Genomic DNA, 21,646 nt, shown 5'->3' on the forward strand with positions numbered 1-21,646 from the left:
ATATTTTTTCTTTTTAATTTTGTTTTAGAAAATGCATACTATCTGCTAAAGTAGACAAACCTTCTGATCACTGGGAGAAAAGCAACCAGGTAATCTGTAGATCCTGTCCTGTTGTTTGGTTGCATAAAATGGTATATTTGTATACTTTTGAGCGTGTATAACACTTGTACCTACCAGTTTCCAAAGTGGACTGTCTGTACTTAAGTGCTAAGATAGTCATAGAAGAATGGATCAATGTGTAATAAAATCAACTTTTTTTTTTCCCCTCTGAAAAAAAAAAAAAAAGAGAGAAAATCCTTCCCTATTGATTTAAATTTCATACAAATCATTAAAAATGGCTTTAAGATAGACTCTTAGCAAGTGATCCCTTAAGCAGACAAGCTGTAATGTCTCCTACAGATTTATGTCCCAGTGTTTCCAGCTTTTAAAAAGCTGAATTCTCCTGCGCAGGAATTAGTTTCTTGGGGGTTTTTAGGGGTTTCCTTTTTTTTTCTTTCTTTTTTTGCTTTATCCAGCCACTGACTTTCTCAATTGCTGTACAAAAACCATTTAGTAAATGCTAAAAGGTGGGGCAGAGACAAACCAACAGACAGATGAATAGTGAAACAGTGTAAACATGCAGTCAGTAGTGATGAACCTGAAATCCGAATTTAGGTGGACTTACAGACACCCTAAATGCTTTTTTCAGTGCCAGATTTTTGTGGTTTAATTTTCATTACATTTAAGATCTCAGTGGCTCCCAGCAGTTTTACCTGGTCTTTTTCCATTGAAAAAAAAAGAAAAAAAAAAAAGAATTATAATGCAGGAAGTGATTTGCAGTTAACAGTGGCATCTCTGCTAACAGTGGCATCTCCGCTTTTTGAAGCAGCATTTCTTTTCTGCAAACAAAAAATATAAATATGGACACAATGATAAAAAAAGCTTAAGTTTTTTTTTTATATTAAATTAAAACCTGCAATTAAAGACTCTTAAGGCTGTATTTTCTTTATACAGTGGTTAAATGAGAACTCTATCCACTGTAGTCAAGCATAAATAATGAATATATTTGCACTCTGAGCATGCTGTGTAGAGCAATTGCCAAGATAGACCACAGCTAGATCACAATGAAGAGGTTAATTTTCTAGTAGTTTTTAATTCCTGAGGAGGAAGATGGACGAAACCATTAATTTAGTGGTCTGAGAGGATTACCTGTATTATCTCACTGGGGGTCACAGTTTCTTTGCACTGCTTTATAATTGGAGAAGCCAAAAGTAGTATTTTGTTGTTGTTTAATTAGGGCTATTTTGCCAACAGCAATGTGAGCACATAATCTAGCTATTGAAAGTATTTAATTCAGAAACACTGGACTATGTTTTCTGGAAAGAACACTTAGAGGACAATATACATTTGTTTGCCATTGAAGGGTAATGATAGAAAAAGAACACCTGATTTCTGCAGTGTTCAGTGAAATGTAACTTTGTTCCTTTATTTTCAGAAATGTACCTTACTTTGTCCCTGCTCACTGCAGGGGGTTTGGAACTAAATGATCTTAAGGTCATTTCCAACCCTAACTGTTCTATGATTCTATGATTTACAGGCATATATGAGTTACAGCAATATAGCTGCACTGACACACCTAGCAGCAAAACCAGGATGGGAAGTAACCCGTACAGTGGATGATGTAAGTGCATAATTGTGGATAGCTATATAGCCATGTTATGTTCCACCATAAGAGGTGGGTGGAGAAAAGCAACATTTTACATTTGTTATGACAGTGTTCAGTACCGTGACTAGGGCTGAAAACCAAAACTCCCAGAGTTTACCGGAAATGTTGCAAAGCAATCTCTGATTGTCCAGAGCACTGTTCACATTGCAAGTATCATGGAGTTTTTCTAGGATGGTCTGAATGGCTGGTGAACACAAGGACTTGAATCGCAGAAAGGTAGACTTGCAGGCAGCTGATCAGTTGTGGTTGTTGAACAGCACTCAAGGAGAGTGTAAAAAAGCAAACAAACTCGTATCTCATTTTTGTGAGGCATTTTCTTTGCCACAGCTGACATGCTTGGCTTTGCAGTTTGGTTTTGCCAGATGGTTTGATTCCACTGAAACACCAAACCTAGACATCTTTGATGAGTCAGTGCTGTGGATGATCTGTGGTGCTTCTCATGTCCCTGTGCTACCTAAATTTTGTGCAGCACCCTGTAACATACTGTCTTTACCAACTTTGCAGCATGGGAGATACTTCTAAGTAGCAGGCATTATCTGGTGATAGTTCCAAGTGGACACTCCCTTTGGGCAGGTGGCAGGAATTTATATACCATATTTTTCAGTCCGTGTCTTCTCAGTAGAACCACAAAATCCTAGACTGGTTTGGGTTGGAAGAGACATTAAAGCTGATCCAGTTCCAACCCCTACCACAGGCAGGGACACCTTCCACTAGACCAGGTTGCTCCAAGCCCTGTCCATCCTGGCTTTGATCACAGCCAGGGATGGGGCAGCCACAGCTTCTCTGGGCAACCTGTGCCAGGGCCTCACCACCCTCACATGGAAGAACTTCAGCCTAAGATCTCATCTCAATCTCCCCTCTGTGAGGTTAAAGCTATTCCCCTTGTCCTGTCCACTTGACTTTTTCAGGGCATATTTTTCCTTCCAGATACTTTTACTTCTGTCCTTTTTCTATTAAAAAACTACAGAAGCCTAAAAGCAAAGCACCTCCCTGTTCATTGATCAGTGTTGTAAACTCAAAAGCAGTAAAGAATCTTACGTGAGCCAGTTTTAAGATAGGAAGATGCTGTTAAGAAAACCAGTAGCAAGATAATTTAGCTGGGAAAATTATTTTAATTGCAGTGCCTGTTTCCCAAACTATTGAGGGATACCTGTTAAGGTTTGGTTTCTGAAATATGGTTAGTGACTGGCAGATTGAGATCATGTAGATTCAGAGGTGTTTCGGGACAAGAAAAAACTGTTTATATCTTCAAGTCCATCCTCCTGCATCTCACAGGTTATGAAACTTCCCTTACTGATTATTGCATCTGGTCAGTAAGCTACTTGAATAAGACGATACATATAATTCATAAGGAATTCCAGTGATGGCAAATCCACCAGTTCTGTGTGTAGGTTGTTTCAGTAAACCCTGTTGTGCCAAATAAATGACAGCACTCATCCTCAACAGAGCAAGCTTGAACAATCAGAATGAAAAATCGAGTGTTACCTTCAAGCTTCTGCTAAGACTGTTATTATCATGTGAAGCTTCCTTTCTGCATCCACTGGCAGTGTCATAATCTTAGTTTCTTTCCTTAACAGCAAATGCTTGAAACCTGTAATACAAACAGCATTAAATCTTGTGAAAAAATTGCTTCATCAAAAAAACCCAAACTCCATGCACATTCTGGATGACATTTTAAAACAGCATGATGTCATTTCTCTCAGCAATCCACCAGGTACCTTCCAGTATTACTGAAGTGTGGAACTTTCTCCCCTTTTTTTGGATATCATAAAACATAGTCCTGACAGTAGGACCTGTTTCTGAGCTACTTGGGACTCACATGGTGAAAAATTTCGAGTAGCTTTTTCTAGCTGTTCTGTCATCTAATTGAAGTATCTTAAATCCAGCAAAATCTCAGGCAGGATGTAGGATGCTGTCATGATTTAACCCGTTTTAGATGGTTAAGGTGGAAATCACACTGGTGCTGTCAAGTGGGTGAAGACTAACCATCTATTCCTATTGTTCTGCATAATCTGCCATTGTCAGGTATGAGATACTCCTTTAAGAAGTGTCAGGGATCCAGGGCAGCAAACTACTTTACTTTTTTTTCTGGCTGACTTCATATACACAGGATATATGCAGTCAGCAGTGATACCAAACCATACTTTTGGTTACATGATTGTAGGCTACTTCAGTTGTTGCGTACGATTTATTCCATTAGTAAGTCTTCTTTCTTATTAACATCTACTTGTAGGCACAAAGTAAACTACTGACAAAGTGTGGATGGATGTCAGCAGTAGGCAGAGGGTATACTTGTTGCCATATGTAACTGCATGTTTACCTCTAAATTAACATACAGTGTGGATTAGATTTGCTTTTTGATAGAGAAAGTGAGAGTGAAACCAATCCTGAACTTCACCTACACACACAGCTCCTCCAGTCGAATTTAGATAACATGTTTGAATCCCTAAATGCTGGTATAGATGCAGCTCCAAGGAAGGGTTTCTGTCAGCTTTGGTCAATGAAACTTACTGTCTTGGCTACTGGTAGTTTGGTGCACTTATCACCATTTCACACTCACTTTTGTCACTTTTGCAAACACATGCACAAGGGGATACACCTAACTCAGAATCTTTCCTTAAACACTGCAGGCCAGCACACATGCATCCTACCAGTCTTATGTCCTCTGCACTCATGCAGCAGGTCTTGATCCTCATCCTTGGTGTGTACAGTGGTGTAGACACAGAAAAGTACTTATCCTTCTCTTACAGACATGCATAACAGCATCTCCACTCAAACAGACCTCTTCAGTGTCCATTACGTAGTTTCTTGGGGAGGGGCTGAGATAAAAAATAGTAGGAATCTAGTAGCAGTGCTGGTCAATGCTCTGCCTGAAGGCAGTCATACTATAGCAGAGGAGACTGTCAAGGACATTAGACTGAACTGTATTTGAGATGAAATATTCTAGTAGGTAGGTTTTACAAACTAGTGTGTGTTTCTATATATGCTGAGGATTTGTTCCCTTTTCCCTGAAACTAGAAGGACCCCAATTTGATTGACAACTTTTGAAGGTAGAAAGTGGCACTTTGACATAGAGCCACAAGACTTGTAGGCATATAGTAACAGTCTAGCCTTACCAGTGTTCATTTAGCAGGGAGATGTTTTAACAGCTGCACATACTGTTTTCCTTAGGAGAAGACTCCTAAAACATGATTTCCTTTCTATGCCTTAGAGCAGTATTGATTCATGCATCCTGTAGCTGGTTACTAAAGCTCTCAGGCCTTCTGCTATGTGTCAAACTTTACTTCAGCAAGGTGCTTGCTGGGTTATACTGGGTTTTTTTCTCTACACCAAGACTTGAAGATACGAAAACACACAAATTCTTTGTTGCACAAATGCTCAATTAACCAAAAGATATCTAACAAAAAAAAAAAAAATCAATAGATGATGAAACTTACTAATTTTTTATCACTTAATAATGAAAATCGTTTAAACTTCCTAGGATTTGGGAAACAATTTAGCACATTGCATCATCAGAACATCAAATTTTAATTTGGAATAAAGTCCACTAATTCTGAGCAGTCTTTTCTGCTCAACTTGTTCCATTATATAGGGATTATGGAACATACCAAGCCCTTCTTTTGCAATGATTGTGTGTGATTGTTATGTACAGGTTATTAATTTTGCATTCTCTATGTTAGGGTTTAGGCGTATGACTAGCAATAGACCCAAAATAATCAAGACAAGACACTGCAAGTGTGGGACAAGGGAGGCAAAACTGTGTTTTGAAGTAGTTTTTCAATATATCCTTAACTGTAGGTGCTCTTCATCACAGTAAAGAATAGGGAAGGGGTGGGGGGGAATGGGGAGGGAAGTCTTTTGGAAACAGAACTGTTGAGTCTTTTTAGGGGAAGAGGGTGTAGGCCAATGTGTGGCTAATTTGCATGTAAGAGGGAGCTGAAGTAGTTGAACTCTTGGAATTACTCATGAAAGACAAGCTATTGAACTGCATAGGTTGAAGAGGTGGATCAAGGAGGTCATCCATCTGTCATCTAAAATTACCACTTTTAAGCTTGGAAAGTGCTTTTGTAAAAATCTGTTCCTGCTTGGATGTTTCTAGATAAACTCCTCAAAGCTGCAATGCACAGGATTGCTGGATATGTTCCAAAATCCAGATGGCAGGTGGGACAGTTGCTTGGTTTGTCTTATTTTGGTTAATTCTCACACATACTGCAGGGGTGCTCGTCTCATCTAGTGTGGCCTCACTCTAGATTGCTCCTGCTCACCAGTGCCACGTCCAGTGGATTCTAGCCTGTAGTTTCAAATTTCTGGAAAGCTTTAAGTGACCAGCACTTCTAGATACCTTACATAAATTGAATGGTATTCCTTCCTAATAAATTCCATATTAACTTTCCTTGCTTTCCCATATTTATGCTGTATTTCTGTAACTCAACCTGGCTCAAGGGCCAGGTTAAGAAAATAGTAGAGTTCTGGACTGATACTGACTTGCTCTGGTATGAAAAGTCCAATCTCCTGTCATCGGTCACTGATGCCAGATTCACAAAAAGAACTGCATGAGGTCCTCAGCTTGCCCCATTAGCTTTTGGAGTTAGTGAACTGAACCCCCTATGAGGAGACTTCCTGTAGCAAACATGAGAAGAGGATTTTACCTCCATTCCTAAGTGGATCTGCTGTTATATATGAAAGTGACGACATCTTCGTGTCCTGACAGAAAAAAAATTACACTGATAATAGCTCAGTTTTTTAAAGTTGCCTGCCACGTGAAGGATATTTAGAGACTGTATATGCATAGTGTGAAAAAGAGGTCATACTGGCCTCTAGTTCATTCAGGTCCACTTGCAAGCTAATTCAGCTCTCCCTAACCAGATGTAATTATAACTCTGTGATGTCACTATGCTATCAGTGTATATGATTTTACATTGTGCTGTATCTTAATGTAAAACTGCATGTCTGCATTTCATCTACCATATACAGTTTCATAGGTATTCCTGAGAATATCTGTGTAAGTCATAAATGTGTAACATTTATAAGTGTTAAAGCATTTATGGTAGTCATTCTTTGGTTCTAATATATTGTACACTTTTCCAGATAAAAATATGGACTCACGAGGAGGGTGAAATGTTGTCAGTCAAAGTTGAAATGCAAGTGAAGATACCATCGCATCTAGCTTTCTCTCTTTTGTCTGACTTCACATTACGCTTACAATGGGACAAACATTTCTTGTAAGAACTTACCTTTCGAATTTAAGACTGCTCTAATCCACTGGCAGCTAACCTTTTCTGAGACAAATATTTTTTGATATGTTGGGACTTTGCTACCTAATTAAGAAGAAATTGCTGTAAGAAGCTGACATTAAAGATTAATTAGTCAGAGTATGGATTGGGGGTGGGCTTAACCTTAAAAATAAAATCTGATTTCTTCTTAATCAAATTTTAAAACACAGTTGCCCTGGACTGTCAAAAGAAAGAGCTGCAGCAGAGGTTACCCTTTTTGAAAATGAACACAATTCTGTGCCTAGATGTGTGTATGTTAAAAGGTTTAACTGTAGTAAATTGCCTGTAATTTGAGGTGGATATATTGTGCATGCTCTCTAAGAAATAAGGCAAAGATGTGGACTACTTCATGTTAATGTCTGGGACACTAATGCTCAGCTTCATACAGTCAAAGTGAGAAATCAAGAAATGGAGTTCTTCAGAATGCATATTTCAAGAAAAGTAACATCATGTAAAGATTATCTGGATTGAAATGGGTTTCAGAATTGCTGTAAAGGGTGTTTGAGATTTTTTTATTTACCTTATATGGTGTAGAATAATGACTAGAAACAATTGAATTGATAATACTAATCATATTTAGTGAATATTATCTTAAATGAAAAGGGTTTTTCTGTTAGTCATTCTGTCCTGAAAGATTTTTATCAGAGGGTCATAATGGAAGCATGGGAATATTTGAAAATTTACACTCTGCTGCATTTATAGCTTGTAACAAATGAAATATGATGAAATACTAAGTTGACTATCCATATCTACAGCCAAAAATTTCAGCTTTCATATGACTACCATGAAGCCTGATTGACTGGTGAAAATGGAGTACTGGCTTAGCCAGTGGTTATTGCAGAGATGAAATATATATAGGAAAACTCTGACTTCTGTTGAAGTGAAAACTCAAGAGATAGTTGGTCAGTACTTCCAAAGACAGTGAAAGAGTGGTCCTGTCTGAATTGAGTAGAACACAACTCCGAATAAAATTTTACGACTTGTCTTTCCTGTGTTGTGTCAGATGGGTGATACTTAGTTATTCAGCAAGTGTGTTACGGCTTGGAAGCTAATGTCATTACAAACAGCGTACAAAAGGTAATGCTTTTAAGACATTACTCCAGCACCTTGCAGCACTTTTTAACAGTTCTGTGGGATAGAGAAGTCGTGTCAAATGAATGAGGTGGTGTGAAAAACCTCAATTTTCCACTCTGTGTTCCCTCCTCTTCTTTGCTGCCTGAACATGAAAATTATAGGCTCATTGTTAGGATGGAATATATGTATGTATGGTGTTTTTTGTAGAAGATGCTGTTGCATACATCAGGGTCTGCATGTGTGTGTTAAATGTATTTGCAGAACTTGCAAGGTCCTGCAGGATGTGGATGAAGATGACAAAATATATTATGTTACTTCTCCACCCATGAGTGGCCATAAACCCAGAGACTTTGTGATTCTTGTGTCTCAAAGGCAGCCCTTTAAGCCAAGGTGAGTACGCAGTTTCAAGTTTAACTGTGAGCACTTTGGAGTCTCGGTTTTGATTACTGTTGACCTTTACCTGGGCCTGCTGTTGGGTAGCAAAGATTTTATTTTTTTAAGAAACCAGATTTGTTTTGCAACATGAAGGTGCAATGAAGTAAATTCAGAGCATCAAAAATTTGTAGTGTAGTCCAGTATTGCTTTTTTGATAATGACTCTTCTATCATCAGGGAAAATAAGCCAGAATTCCAAATAAGCAGTTTGGAAAAAGGCATGCCCCAGAGGGCCTGTCAGTGTGCTGAAGCACATAACTCGAAGTTTGTCTGTTTAAGTGGTTCCTTTGTAATCCAGTTTAATGTAATTCTAAAGATTTTCTTACTCAAGGAAGTGATTGACCCTTCAATGATGTGACACATTTATTGTATCTGTAAATTTTGCTTCTGAATTTGGTTGAAAAAGCCCCTTGATCAGTTTAAGATACATAGATGGGTTTTTTTCCACATTACATTTCCTTTTGTTCCTTTATAATGGATAAATGGGACCATCTGGTGTAACTTCCTATTTAGTCTCAATTTCTTATATTAGTAATTCTTCATTTTAACAGAATATTGCTTCTAAAATTCAGTATTGTGAACTGTACTTGCTTTTTCGCCCCATACATCTGGAAACTGAATCCTGTCTACCTTTGCTGGGGCCACACTGTAAAGCATCTCAGTAAGGGTTGCTCCACGGCCCCAGTTCTGTAAATGTGGGTTGTGGAGAGCAGCATAAATTAAAAAAATAGAGGTGCTGTACGTGGATGATTTTTCTGTGGCTTTCCACAGAAGTTTCCCTGGTGGGAGTCTATGATAAAGCCTTCACAAGACTCAAACCTGGATTTTTTAACATATATCTTTAAAAATACAGAAGCTTGTTTGTCTTCATATGAAAATGACATCTTTGGTATAACCGTGCATACTCTGTACTGATTTCCATGTATCTTTTTTAACATCTTGAAGAAGTGTTTGATTCTTCCCTTGCCCTGCAGTGAACCTTACATAGTAGCTGTGAAGTCAGTTACCCTCACGTCTATGCCACCTTCTTCAGAATACTGGAGAAGTGAAATCCTCTGTGCTGGATTCCAGATCTACAGTGACAGCGATAGCTCTTGTACAGTGAGTAGTTCTGCAAACCTCAGCTGTGTCACCTTTCCTGCAATATTACATGTGCATATAGTCGTATTTTTGCTAACAGTCTGGAACAGAATCAGCAATACAACAACAACAAAAAAATAGAGTCGATTTCCCCAGAGTTCAGTCTGGCTATTAACACATTCATATTCCGCAAAGTGAAATCTGTCTTGCACAACTTTGGCCAATCTGAATTTTAGGTATGAAATCTAAATTAGAGATGGCCAGGCACCTCCAGTCAGTGCATTAAACTGGTCTCTGGTGCTGGCCATCTCTTTTCTGGCTGCAGAAGATCAATGAACCAATTCAGATTAAATGCTTAATTTTAACTTTGACATGAAAGAAATTATGTGACCTGAGTCCATCTTTAGACCAATGTTCTTTTCCATGGGAAAGTGATGACTTCCATCGAAGGAAATGTGTTTCTGAAAACATTCAGAAACTCCCAGTAGCCAGGATTCTTTTTTCAGGCCACAGCTTTGTTTGTAAAGCACATATTTAACAGGTTACACAGAATGTTTCTTGCTGCACTGCTGGGTGCATTTACCTACAGATGCTTGAGGACCTGTCAGTAGTGAGGACACTGAGATCACCAAAGTACTGTAAAAAAGGCATGTTCTTTTTGGTAATTATTGCCTTCAGTTTCAGAAGCACTCTGTGTTTCTATTCACATCCATAAAAACTTCGATACTCACCTAGCCTCTGAAAAATTGTCTAACTATTGCAATTCGTATGCTTTTTAATTTCATGTATTTTTGTTTAAACAGGTATGTTACTTCAATCAAGTGACATCAGGTGTTATGCCTTACTTTGCTGCAAATCTTACAGGCTCATCTAAATCCATTGAAGACACTGCTTTGGAATGTATAAAGTTCTTGGAGATGAACAACAGCAAGTTGAAATTGAAAACAGATTTCTGAAGACACCTCTGAATATGATCAAACAGTGCTGGTTTAAATTCCTGCATGTGTGTCAATCATTTTTCTACAGGTTAGTTATTTAGATCATGTAGCCGATACTGGGCTAGATGAGGATATCTAGTACAAGCATTTTGTATCAAACTAAGGTTAGACTAGGCTCTAAATTCAGTTTTTAACTTTAAAAAGATTAAACAAACAGATTTCTGTCTTGATTGCGTTAATGAATTTTATGTAAATTCAGGCAGAACGTGGCTCAGTAGAACTGTAGCTCATGAGATTATTTCACTGTTTTAATGTTATATTGAACATAATTGAATCCACTGAAGTTTTAAATCAGTAAATGCCACCCAGTGTAATTTGCAGAGAAGTGGTGCTGCTAAATAGGTTACCCAGTGGTCTGGTTATCCAGGTTCTTGCACACCCGTTACCTATAAATTGATTACACCCCATGTTAAGTTAGTGTTTGCTAACTTCAACTGTTAATACTTCTATTTTATCTGTTGACTTCCAATAAAATACTGTTTCTGAGGTTACAAATCCAAATCTTATTACAGTGCCTCTGGAACAGCTTCAGACATTGTTCCAGAAAGGCAGCTTTCCTGTTAGTGTTGGGGACTGTTGACCTCTAGCTGGCAAGCTCTGAGCAAGACTGTTCTGAGAGCACTGAATGAATGCAGAACAGTGAGACTCTTGGATCCACTCCCTCACAGATTAAAAAGGAGAATGGTTTCAGAGATTTTTGTTGTGGTGCGTCTACTTTGGTTTCGGCTGTAACTTTTGCTCTGAAGAGCCGTGTTCAGTAAAACAAGTATAGTCATCAGCAGCTGGATCATAACACGAATGCAGGGGTGTTAAGGGAATCAAAGCCTGTGAGCTGTGGCAGTGCCATTTCATCTTACTGTAGTCTCGTAATTGCTAGAGCGAGAGCTCTAGAGATCTGGTCCAGTTCCCACTTAGACACATCTTCTTTCTAACCTACAACCAAATCAAAGCTTTCAGCAGTGATTTATAGGTTACATTCTGTGTACAGCATGTCTACCAAGAGCAGCAGCAGAGAGCAGCAGGAGGCCTGGAAACTCTCTCGGTACCAGCACCAGGAGGCACCTGGCCTCTCAACCAGACTAGTTTAGCTTGGACACAACCTTGAACCAAAGCACTAGTGAAAGCAAAGGCTGGCTACAGTATGCTGCACAACATAACCTTTGGTTTAGTAATGAAGTAGAGAAGCTCCTGGTTGTTGGCTCTGGAGCAGAGACTGTAGAAAAGGAGCCTGGTTTTGGATCACTTAATCATGTGAGTAAGGTGCAATACTGCTTCAGTCTAGGGAACAGCCCCCTCCAGGCCCTGCTTGCCTCCTCCTGGCTCAGCAGGTAAAGGAGGGGTGAGGGCCTTAGATTCTGTTAATCAGGAGCTTAGCTCTCCCAGCCCTGTCCACACTTACTGTGTGCGGATGATGGCAGACAAGCTCTTGAATTGGTAGAGAAGTCTTCTGTGGGACCAACTTTTAGTGAACAGAGACACCTAATGTTCAGCTCTGAATGCATGCACATCAGGGGAGAAAGAGCCCAAATGCTGCTAACTGCACCAAGCTGTTCCTATCACCTGTCCAAGTGGCTCTCTAGGGAGCAGTCTCTAATGTGACTTTAGCAACACTTGCACAATGAACTCAGCTATGGGGCGAATGCAGGGGCTAGTTGGAGAAGGCTATTTGCTCACCATGACCAGGCTTCAAGTGTGTGCTTCAGCCCAGAACCCCTCCGTGTCCTAGGCTGCATCCCCAGAGCATGAGCAGCAGGCCGAGGCAGGGGATTCTCCCCTTTACTGTGCTCTGGGGAAGACTGCCCCCTTGCAGTCCTGCATCCAGCTCTGGGGCAACAACACAAGAGGGACATGGAGCTGTTGGAGTGAGTCCAGAGGAGGCCATGGACATGCCACGAGGGCTGGAGCAGCTCTGCTCTGGAGACAGGCTGAGAGAGCTGGGCTGGTTCATCCTGGAGAAGAGAAGGCTCCAGGGAGACCTCAGAGCAGCTCCAGTGCCTAAAGGGGCTACAAGAAACCCAGAGAGGAGCTTTGGACAAGGCCCTGTAGGGACAGAACAAGGGGAATGGCTTTAATCTGACAGAGGGGAGACAGATGAGATCACAGAAAGTTCTTCCCTATGAGGGTGGTGAGGCCCTGGCACAGGTTGGACAGGGCTTGGAGCAATCTGGTCTAGTGCAAGGTGCCCCTGCCAGTGGCAGGGGGCTGGAACTGGATGAACTTTAAGGTTCCTTCCAGCCCAAACCAGCCTGGGATTCTAATTTTTGAAGTATTAGTGCTCTGCCAGTATTAGTGTTCTTCTACATGAGAAGTTCTTCCCTCTGCCCCCACACCAAGACTTGGGCCCCTGGAGACTGAAGCACTGTAAAGCTGGGCTACATTCTAGACACAGCCATCACATGTAGTTGGGGTTGTAGGAAAGACCAAGGATTGTATTTTCCCAAAGTCTGTGCAACTTCTAAGACAAAGAGATTCAGGTTTCTGGCACACAGACTTCATTTAAGTACTCGTTATTTGCCTAGCTTTTTATTTTTTTTTTGTGGGTATGATGTGGCTTTACATGCAGCACCTTTCACGGCTGCTTTTCAAATAGCTTTCTTCAACTACACACACCCTTGTGAAATAATCTTGAAAGTGATTAGTGGGTGCATTTAACAAGTGGTTTTGTCCAACAGTGACTGAAGATTGACAACCTCTGCAGCTGTTATTGTGGCAAAATCATTTCAGTACCTCATTTTCCACAGCAGTCACTCATGCAGAGGACAAGAGGGAGGTGTACTTGCTTCCAGCCCTGTGCAAGCTGAAAACGGCTGCTGCCTTTATACTGAAATTCTCACAGCAGTTGTACCCTGTGATTTTACCCTCTGAAGTCTGAAGAAGTCCGTTATTTCTTCCCTGAGAGCACTAGTCAGGTGTAGCACCCTGACAAGTGGTTGTATAGTACACAACAGATCAAAGCAACAGGTATTAAACTCCAGGTTGTGACAGTGATCAGCTGTGGGAAGGGAACAGTAAATTTTCTCTCCCTCAAACTGACATGTTGTACATCACAGAACTCAGTAGTCTGTAAAGGGGACACTTCTGCTCACATTGCCTCAGCACAACCAGGTGACCATGTCCTGCTGAGAGCCATAGACATGCTCTGGAAGAGGCTGTGCCTCCAAGCCACCAGCTTGCACACCAGTGTGCACCAGACCCTCATTTGGGAGCTATTGGTACTGCTGTGAAAGTCAGGGTGCTTAGCTCCAAGTTCCTATGGATAAAAGGACATGTTACAGTACCAACAAGTTTTTAAGGACAGGAAATGATCTAAAAAGATGCTTTTTTAACAATATAAAACAAGGGAAACACTTTTTAGGCTGGAATAAACATCTGCTGCAAAACTGTCCATATTAAAGTGATACTGCTTTAATTCAATAGTTCTTTAAAACTTTGTAATTAATCCTGGATTTCATCCACATCCACTCTTCTTCCCCATTTAAACGTGTGCTGTGATTAATACAAACTGAACATACTTGCCCCTACTGTAGTCAATGTGCCTTTGCATCCAGAGCATAACAATGAAACTACAGTAAGAGCTCCAACTACTGTATTCTTTAGCAGTGTTTTATTAAAAATAATTAACATGTACAAATATAAAACATACCCACACCATTAAATTCCCATATGTGAAGTTTTCTTTGCTGTATGAAGAGCACATTCCAAATCTATAGTTTCAGTGGTTGGTCCTGAGCATGTCAAAACCCAGTCCTGATCTCCAGTTTTCTATTTGGTGTTCCCAGCAATACCAGTTAGGCACAGGTGAAAGCCTACCACCACTGGCTGCATGGGCGGTATTGCTGTACTGCTACTCAAAAAAAAAAAAAAAAACCAAACCAAAAAACAACCAACAAAAAACCCCAACCAAACCTTCAGAAAAAGTTTAAGGCTTTCAGACTGCAGTCTCCATTTAAGAAGAAATAAATCTGCCATTAAGCAGGCACTTATAATACAATAATTTACTTATAATACAAAGCAGTTTACTCCCAGCTCACCAAGACAGAAGCACTGGAAACTTCCGACCACCTTCTTTGGAAAACAGGTAAAGAAAAAACAAGGTAAAGAAAATAAAAGGTAAAGAAACTGAGCAAGCTTCTCACTTGTTCTCCAACTCCTTCCAGGTGTATTTCACCACAGATATCACAGGAAGGGCATGATTCTGTTTCTACTAATTGAACAAACACTCAAACAATCCAGCATGTGTGAGCTATCAGGTTAATGCATGGAGTAGTGGAAATTTTACACAGAAGCTAAACAGGCTGTGGGGTTTACCTGGTACATTCAACACAGGACTGTTCAGGCTGGCATATACAGAAAAAGAATCAATTTTCTCTAAAAGAAGGCAGCTCTTCAGCAAATAATCACAGCCCCTCTCAGAGAAATAAATACTCTTGGTAAGATCAGCATAACTGTGTTCATCTCTAGTAAAGTAAAACAGCCCTCTTAAGCTAAGAATGCTGACCACAGAAATCCACTGGTCATAAGCCCCTGTAACAGAACACACATGCCCTGTTTGGTTACTGCAGACAGATCCCTGCCCCAGGAGGCAGCCAATTTCCCTCTTCAGAGAGCTGGCAGTCACAGGGACTGCAAATCAGAGGGTATGCTGTATTTTGGCAGAGACATATGAAAGTAAAATAACCCACTTGCTGTATTTCTGTGGTTTGCAGCTTTGCAGTATGCTGGGTGAGTCTGGCAGGCAAATGGAAAAATGAGGGGGGCCAAAAAAACAAAAAAAGCCAACATAATTTTGCAGCAGCAGTCAGTTTGACTTTCTGGAATCAGCAACCTACTCTGTGTAGTCCCTACTCCGAAGTGAAGCAGTGCAGGCAAAGTGATTCAGAGCCAAAAAGTCACAGTCACAGAGTCACAGAGTCAGAAAGTCACAACTTTGGGTACTTTCACTTTTGGTTTTTGCAGCTTTGGTGCTTCTGTGATTTCTTCGTAATCTGCGCTCATTCCAGTGGCCCATCGCGCTACCGTAACCTGGTCTGCAGAGAGAGGCAGGTGATATGGAAAGGCTCACCATTACCATTATGTCAAACTTACGCATTTGAAGATCTGGCCTGCAATAACCTGTCATTAATTCACTGAAGATCTGTCTGTTCAATTCCAGCTCCGAAGCCAACTCTCCTTACACAACTTAAGTTTTTTTTTAAGCTGGGTTTTGTACACTCCCTTTCCTCCCCCACAAATTGTCAAGGTTTACAAAATTATTACTACATGTTTTTTCCTATTTGACTGTCCAAAGAAGCATTCAGAAAACGTAAGATGGTACATTAGTTCTCACCTAAGTCCAAATAACTCTTAAACTGATGATGTCAGAATATGTTAAGTGTGTCTGAATACAAAGGAAAGATCTCCATTATTAAGTGCTCAAGGCCAGGTTGAACGGGGCTTGAAGCAACTTGGTCTGGTGGAAAGTTCCCCTGTCCATGGCAGGGGAATAGAACTGGATAAGCTTTAAGGTCCCTCCCAGATCTAACAATCCCATGATTCCATGATTTACAGATGAAAAAAGTAAGACTGAGAAGGCACAACAGAGCAAAAATTTACATTTGTCAACTCACATCCCTGCATATAATTAACATCATCCTGCTGTTTAAATCTATTTAGACCAATTTATACTCCTTTGCTAGAGAAAGCAGTTAACCAATTCTGAACGATAATTTTTATTGGACTGGAACAAATCAGATCATACCAAGAATACAGAATCACAGACTGGTTTGGGTTGGTAGGGACCCTAAAGCTCATCCAGTTCTAACCCCTGCCACAGGCAGGACACCTTTCACTAGACCAGGTTGCTCCAAGCCCTGCACAACCTGGCCTTGAACACTGCCAAGAATGGGGCAGCCACAGCTTCTCTGGGCAACCTGTGCCGGGGCCTCACCAACCTCACAGGGAAGAACTTCTGTCTAAGAGCTCATCTCAATCTCCTCTCTGTCAGGTTAAAGCCATTCCCCCTTGTCCTGTCCCTACAGGGCCTTGTCCAAAGCCCCTCTCCAGGTTTCTTGTAGCCCCTTTAGGCACTGGCAGCTGCTCTAAGGTCTCCCTGGAGCCTTCTCTTCTCCAGGTTGAACCAGCCCAGCTCTCTCAGCCTGTCTCCAGAGCAGAGCTGCTCCAGCCCTTGCAGCAAGTCCATGGCCTCCTCTGGACTCGCGCCAACAGCTCCATGTCCCTCTTACGTTGTAGCCCCAGAGCTGGACGCAGGACTGCAAGGGGGCAGTCTTCCCCAGAGCACAGTAAAGGGGAGAATCCCCTGCCTCGGCCTGCTGCTCATGCTCTGGGGATGCAGCCCAGCATCCCCAGCACATGGGGAGTTCTGGGCTGAAGCATACATGGAAGCTGGGTCATGGGAAGCTTCTTGTCATCAAAAATCCCCAGTCCTTCTCCCCAGGGCTTCTGTAACAAGTCTGTCCCAGTCTATGTTTGTTCTTGGGATTGCCCTGACCTATGCAGGACCTTGCACTTGGCTTAGATGAAATTCTTGAGATTCACACTGGCCTACCTCTCAAGCCTGTTCAGGTCCACGGATAGGTCCACCCAAAGAAACCACAAGCTGTAGTGCCTAAACCTGACAACTATCAGCTATCTTCCTGTAGTCTAAAAGTACTTTGCATGATGCAAACTGATTTCAAAGAATATTACAACTTTTACCAATGGTGTCACAGTTTTAACTAATTCCAACTATTTTTAACTAGTTTTAAAACATCAGGGTAAAGACTACCATGTCCCTGGCAAATTAAACAGCAGCTGTCAGTCTTTATTACAGACAAAGCTTCTAAAAAAAAAAACAAACCCAAAACAGTAGGAAAAAAATGCGGATCAGATACAAAAAAGTGGCTGAAGCATAGGCCTCTATTGCCTACATAAATTCCACAAAAGTGGCATATTATTAACCCCAAGGTTCTACAAGCCGTGCAAACATATTATAAAAATACACAAATGTATCATCATTCCAGTAGCAGAATCATTCTTCAAACCCTTGTTTGATGCTCTTGCCTTCCATTACACAGGTGTTGTTTTTTTTTTATATTATGCAACTTTTCCACCACAGGCAGAATCACGGAATCACAGAATGGTTTGGGTTGCAAAGGACCCTAAGATCATCTAGTTCCAAATGCCCTGCCATGGGCAGAGATGCCCCTCCACTGTACCATATCGCCAAAGGCTTTGTCCAATCTGTTGAATCCAGCTGGACAGATCTACCTCCTTCATTCCTGCCTTGAATGACTTGAACACCTGCCTGCACACACAGCTTCTACAGGATGCCAGTCCCACGACCCTGCAACTGACACTACATTCAACTCCACCACTTCACACAGAAATCATGAGAAGCAGCAGCCAGTTTTGTTCTAGAGCTGCTAAGTTTTGAACAGCAGCAGAAATACTGGCTAACAAGTACACATTAGCCCATATTATCTTCAGAAACCTACAAACTGGCTATTTTTATTACAGAAAGTTTGAGTTATGCATTGCAACTTAATGCTTCCTCCACACACCCCTCGATAGAAGCACTCATCCCAAAGGAAGGCTGCCTTTGCTCTTTGCAAGTTCTCTTCTCAAACCCATTTTTTCCGACTGAAGGCAGGCAAAGCAGTAGATTAACGTTACTCAGCTGCGCACTCAGACTGTTTTGTACATTCCCCTGCATCTCACCTGTGTTCTGTTTTACTGGACAGTCTTTTCGGAAGTGTTCCACAGAGCCACAAAGTTTGCAGCCACCACCTGTTAAGGGAGAAAGCTGTTACTCATCTGGGAATAAAAAACAGTAACAGATAACAAGAAAACCCAAACACATAACATCCCTCCTACACTGTTGTCCTCCTGTATGTGTACTGAAAACATCTACTTATCTGTAGTCACAATCTTTAAAAAAGATATGGCAGTGTCCCTATGGACAGGTCTACACTCCTTGGCAACATAACATCATGGAGCAGATACGCAGCCAGCTTTGGAAGCCTGCAAACATGGTTTCCTCCTTCTGTGCCTCTGACAGACAGAGCTGTCTGCAATCAAACTGCACTGTAAAGCACCACATACTACAAATTCCAGTCACCACATACTGATCCGTTGGAAGTTTTCACTTTGAGTATGAATTCTATTAAAATTAATACTCAAAAGGGACTTCTGAAATTAATAGGAGCTTCTGAGTGGCAGGCAATCCAACTTCTGAGATATGAAATATAAAATCTGTAAAATCTGTAAACATATTTTATATTTCACAAATATAAACCAAACATTGAAAGTAAAGCGATTGTACTGTAAGATCACCCTTTTGAGTTTGCCAGGCCTCAAGTCTGTACTGGGAGACAGAATGCTGCGTTTTAGTGCCAATAAAGAAACCAGGAAAAGCAGAATCTGAGTAAAACCCAAACTTAGATCACATTTCTCATTAAAGTCACTTAAACTGAAGATGTCCTCGTTCTAGTTAAGAGCCATTGTGTTGAGCAAACACTTCCCAGAGTCTTAAACTATGACAGTATGTTTTTACCCCATTCTTTGATATAGGTACATTTAAATACACACTGACTACACACATGCAGCGTGTTCTGATTTTGTTTCTTTGTGTGCCTTTTGATATTGCAAGCACAAGCAAGTTCTCATACTTAAGAGAGTATGAGAATTTAAGCTTACAATTAAAACAGAAATCCCTAGATAATCGATATTAACACTGAATTCCCCTGAACTAATCTGCTTTCACCAAGAGTAAAGATAGGCAAATATTCCTTTTAGTCAGATCCTCATTCACTTGCAATATTATCTTGTTCCATGTCAGCTAAATATGAAAAATGTGTTTTGATTTTAGTAAATCAGTGCACTCACCTTCAGCATACAATCCCTTGGGATTATCTGGACATGACCTTGACAAATGCCCCATCTCACCACAGATGAAACATTTTGCATACGGAAATGGCCCTGCAAAATCCCATACAGTTTATGATCCACATTAAAAACTTTGTAAAGTCCAGACACTACAATGACAATGTTTTACTATACTATAAGCACTATACTCATACACTGACAGGTTCATTTTTACACTAACCTGTCTCCTGAGACCAGTTAAATTACTAAAGCACAAAGACTGTATTTCAGTAGTTAAAAAAAACCACAAGGCCAAAGCATCTCAAAACCCCACAAATTTCTAGACATACCAATCACCGGATCTGTTTTTGCTTTGCATTTACTGATGTCATGCTCCGTGGATCCACATCGGTAACAAATTCCTGTACCCATATCTTGACTTTCAAGTACTGCAGGACAATCAGCAACACCATGGCCAGGTTCTCTACAGTGGAAGCACACCTTTGAAAACAAAAAATAAGTTGTATGCATTTCCATAGACAGTTCACACAGCAAAACACAGCACTTAGAGGTAACACTGCTAAAGAATTCACTCTGATTATCTGATTATCACCTAGTAGATTTGTACTAGACCACTATTTCTCTTGGCTGAAACTCTAAGGGTAGTACCACATACTTATCTCTAGTGTTGAGATTTGAGGTTACTCTATCATAAAAAGACAGGATTCTATGCATGGCACAAAAAAACCTGAAAATCCCAGTCTAACAAGGTGTTCCAGCTTCTCAGAAGGCAAACATACCAACATATTTTCTCCTTAGGCAAAAATAGCTAGACTAAGAGATAGTGCACCCTGTCACAGAGTAAATGTTAGTGGTCTGTGTCATCAGAACACGCTATTATGGGTGCTCTTCTCCTTTTACCAACACCACACCATACAGGTTATTCACTCATTGAGAACCAAGTGCCCTGAACAAATTATGAAAGTTGATTTTGACTACAGTTCCCCAAGCTCTTTAAACACTGTTGCAGCAAGGGCTTAAGGAAACATAAGCTATGCTGCACCAGTCCTGCTATTTACTCAGGAAAAACTTAAGATTTCTCAGACAAGCAGTAACTCTCTTCATACGTTCCCAGATTACATTCAGCACAAGTTCATGCTGAATGCCTAAGTCTGTTGTGAAATAACTGTTTTCAGACAGTCCTATTAGTCTGCTGGAGATCCCACTTCAATTCTCAAGCATAAGTCACTGCAGAAAGAAGCCCCCAAACACCAGAAAGATTGTACTGCAGAATTTCACACGGACTTAGCTTCACTCAGGAGAAAAGAAGGGCTGAGAATTCATCACAGTGTAGCTTGAACAGTATGAATGGGCTAGGGGTTAAGCTGGAATTCATCCTCATTAACGTGAAAAGTCACTCAGCACACGCTGTACTTCTAGAAGGTAAAGCACTCAGCCTTCTCATGAAAACAGCCCGGCAGTGCCAACAAAGAGTTTGGAACCGGCATTTTCAACACAGATCTTTCCCCAGGTTCTTAACAAGCTGGAGAGACCAACACCTGTGGCTGCAGACAGAACTCACCATGGCATTTTTCTTCATTTCTTGCCTCTTCAGCCTCCTCCCCTCCCGCCGCTTGTCCTTCTTCAAGGCTATGGCTACCTCCTTCTCCAGCTCAGCGCTGTCTGCTCTGGCCACCTCGCCACTCCCCGAGCTCTGCTTCAGGAACGCCGCAAACCCGTTAACATCTTCGTTCTGGTAGTCCTTTTTCTTCTTGTTCTTCTTCTTCCTCTTCTCTTGCTCCTTCTTCAGGAGAAGAGGGCCTGGGCGGCCCTGCCCCTCCATCTCCTCCCAGGGGGTGGCATCCAGCGCCTTTCCGCCGGGAGCGCCGCTTCGGCGAGCCCATCTCGTCATGGGGGGCCAGCTCCTCAACACACGGACGCCACCGAACAGGGGAGGCCCGCACCCCCTGGCCCGCGGGGACCGCGGCGCAGCCCCGCTCCCTCGACTAGGCGGCTCTCCAAGGGACACCCCCCACAAAGCCGCTTCCCGGCCTGCGGCACCTGCGCTCCGTCTCGCCCGCAGCCCACCCCGAGAAACGCCGGACAGCCAGCAGGACAAGACCGAGCGACGCCCACCCGAGGAGCCGCCGCTCACTCCGGCCCAACGCGGCAGGGCAGCCGATCCCAGCGCACCGAGACCAGCCGCACGCTCGAATTGGGCCTTCCGGGGCCCGGCGTTGC

General features: G+C 41.5%; 2 protein-coding genes across 3 annotated transcripts in view; one reads left to right on the forward strand and one right to left on the reverse strand.

Moving 5' to 3' along the window:
• Positions 1–11,258, forward strand: part of ACOT12 (acyl-CoA thioesterase 12) — a 35,301-nt gene extending 24,043 nt beyond the window's left edge. The window contains exons 10-15 of the mRNA XM_065661700.1: positions 29–89; positions 1,577–1,660; positions 6,794–6,927; positions 8,314–8,442; positions 9,461–9,587; positions 10,370–11,258. Coding sequence (XP_065517772.1) covers positions 29–89; positions 1,577–1,660; positions 6,794–6,927; positions 8,314–8,442; positions 9,461–9,587; positions 10,370–10,522 — 688 coding nt within the window. The 3' untranslated portion in view covers positions 10,523–11,258. The remainder of the gene's footprint in view (positions 1–28; positions 90–1,576; positions 1,661–6,793; positions 6,928–8,313; positions 8,443–9,460; positions 9,588–10,369) is intronic.
• Positions 20–21,646, reverse strand: ZCCHC9 (zinc finger CCHC-type containing 9). Of its 2 annotated transcripts, XM_065661702.1 has the most exons (6): positions 20,988–21,646; positions 19,756–19,906; positions 19,427–19,519; positions 18,260–18,328; positions 3,191–3,296; positions 20–878 (listed from the first exon to the last, which is right to left on the reverse strand). In XM_065661702.1, the coding sequence occupies exons 1-5, from the start codon at positions 21,315–21,317 to the stop codon at positions 3,193–3,195; spliced, it is 747 nt and encodes a 248-aa protein (XP_065517774.1). In that variant the 5' UTR covers positions 21,318–21,646; the 3' UTR covers positions 20–878; positions 3,191–3,192. The 2 variants fall into 2 exon arrangements, with proteins under 2 accessions (XP_065517774.1, XP_065517773.1); XM_065661701.1 differs by lacking the exons at positions 20–878; positions 3,191–3,296 and adding an exon at positions 15,469–15,591 and having other exon boundaries at positions 20,988–21,645.

The sequence above is a fragment of the Lathamus discolor genome, chromosome Z (assembly GCF_037157495.1).
Source record: "Lathamus discolor isolate bLatDis1 chromosome Z, bLatDis1.hap1, whole genome shotgun sequence".
NCBI classification, from domain to species: Eukaryota; Metazoa; Chordata; class Aves; order Psittaciformes; family Psittacidae; genus Lathamus; species Lathamus discolor.

What these genes read in the sequence shown, in the direction of transcription:
- ZCCHC9 (XM_065661701.1), bottom strand. Translation starts at nt 21,317, where the DNA reads ATGACGAGATGGGCTCGCCGAAGCGGCGCTCCCGGCGGAAAGGCGCTG. An exon ending in AAAAACAGATCCGGTGATTG is followed by an intron (nt 19,520 to 19,755) that starts GTATGTCTAGAA and finishes GGGATTTTGCAG; the next exon opens with GGCCATTTCCGTATGCAAAA. An exon ending in TCCAGTAAAACAGAACACAG is followed by an intron (nt 15,592 to 18,259) that starts GTGAGATGCAGG and finishes CTCTCTCTGCAG; the next exon opens with ACCAGGTTACGGTAGCGCGA.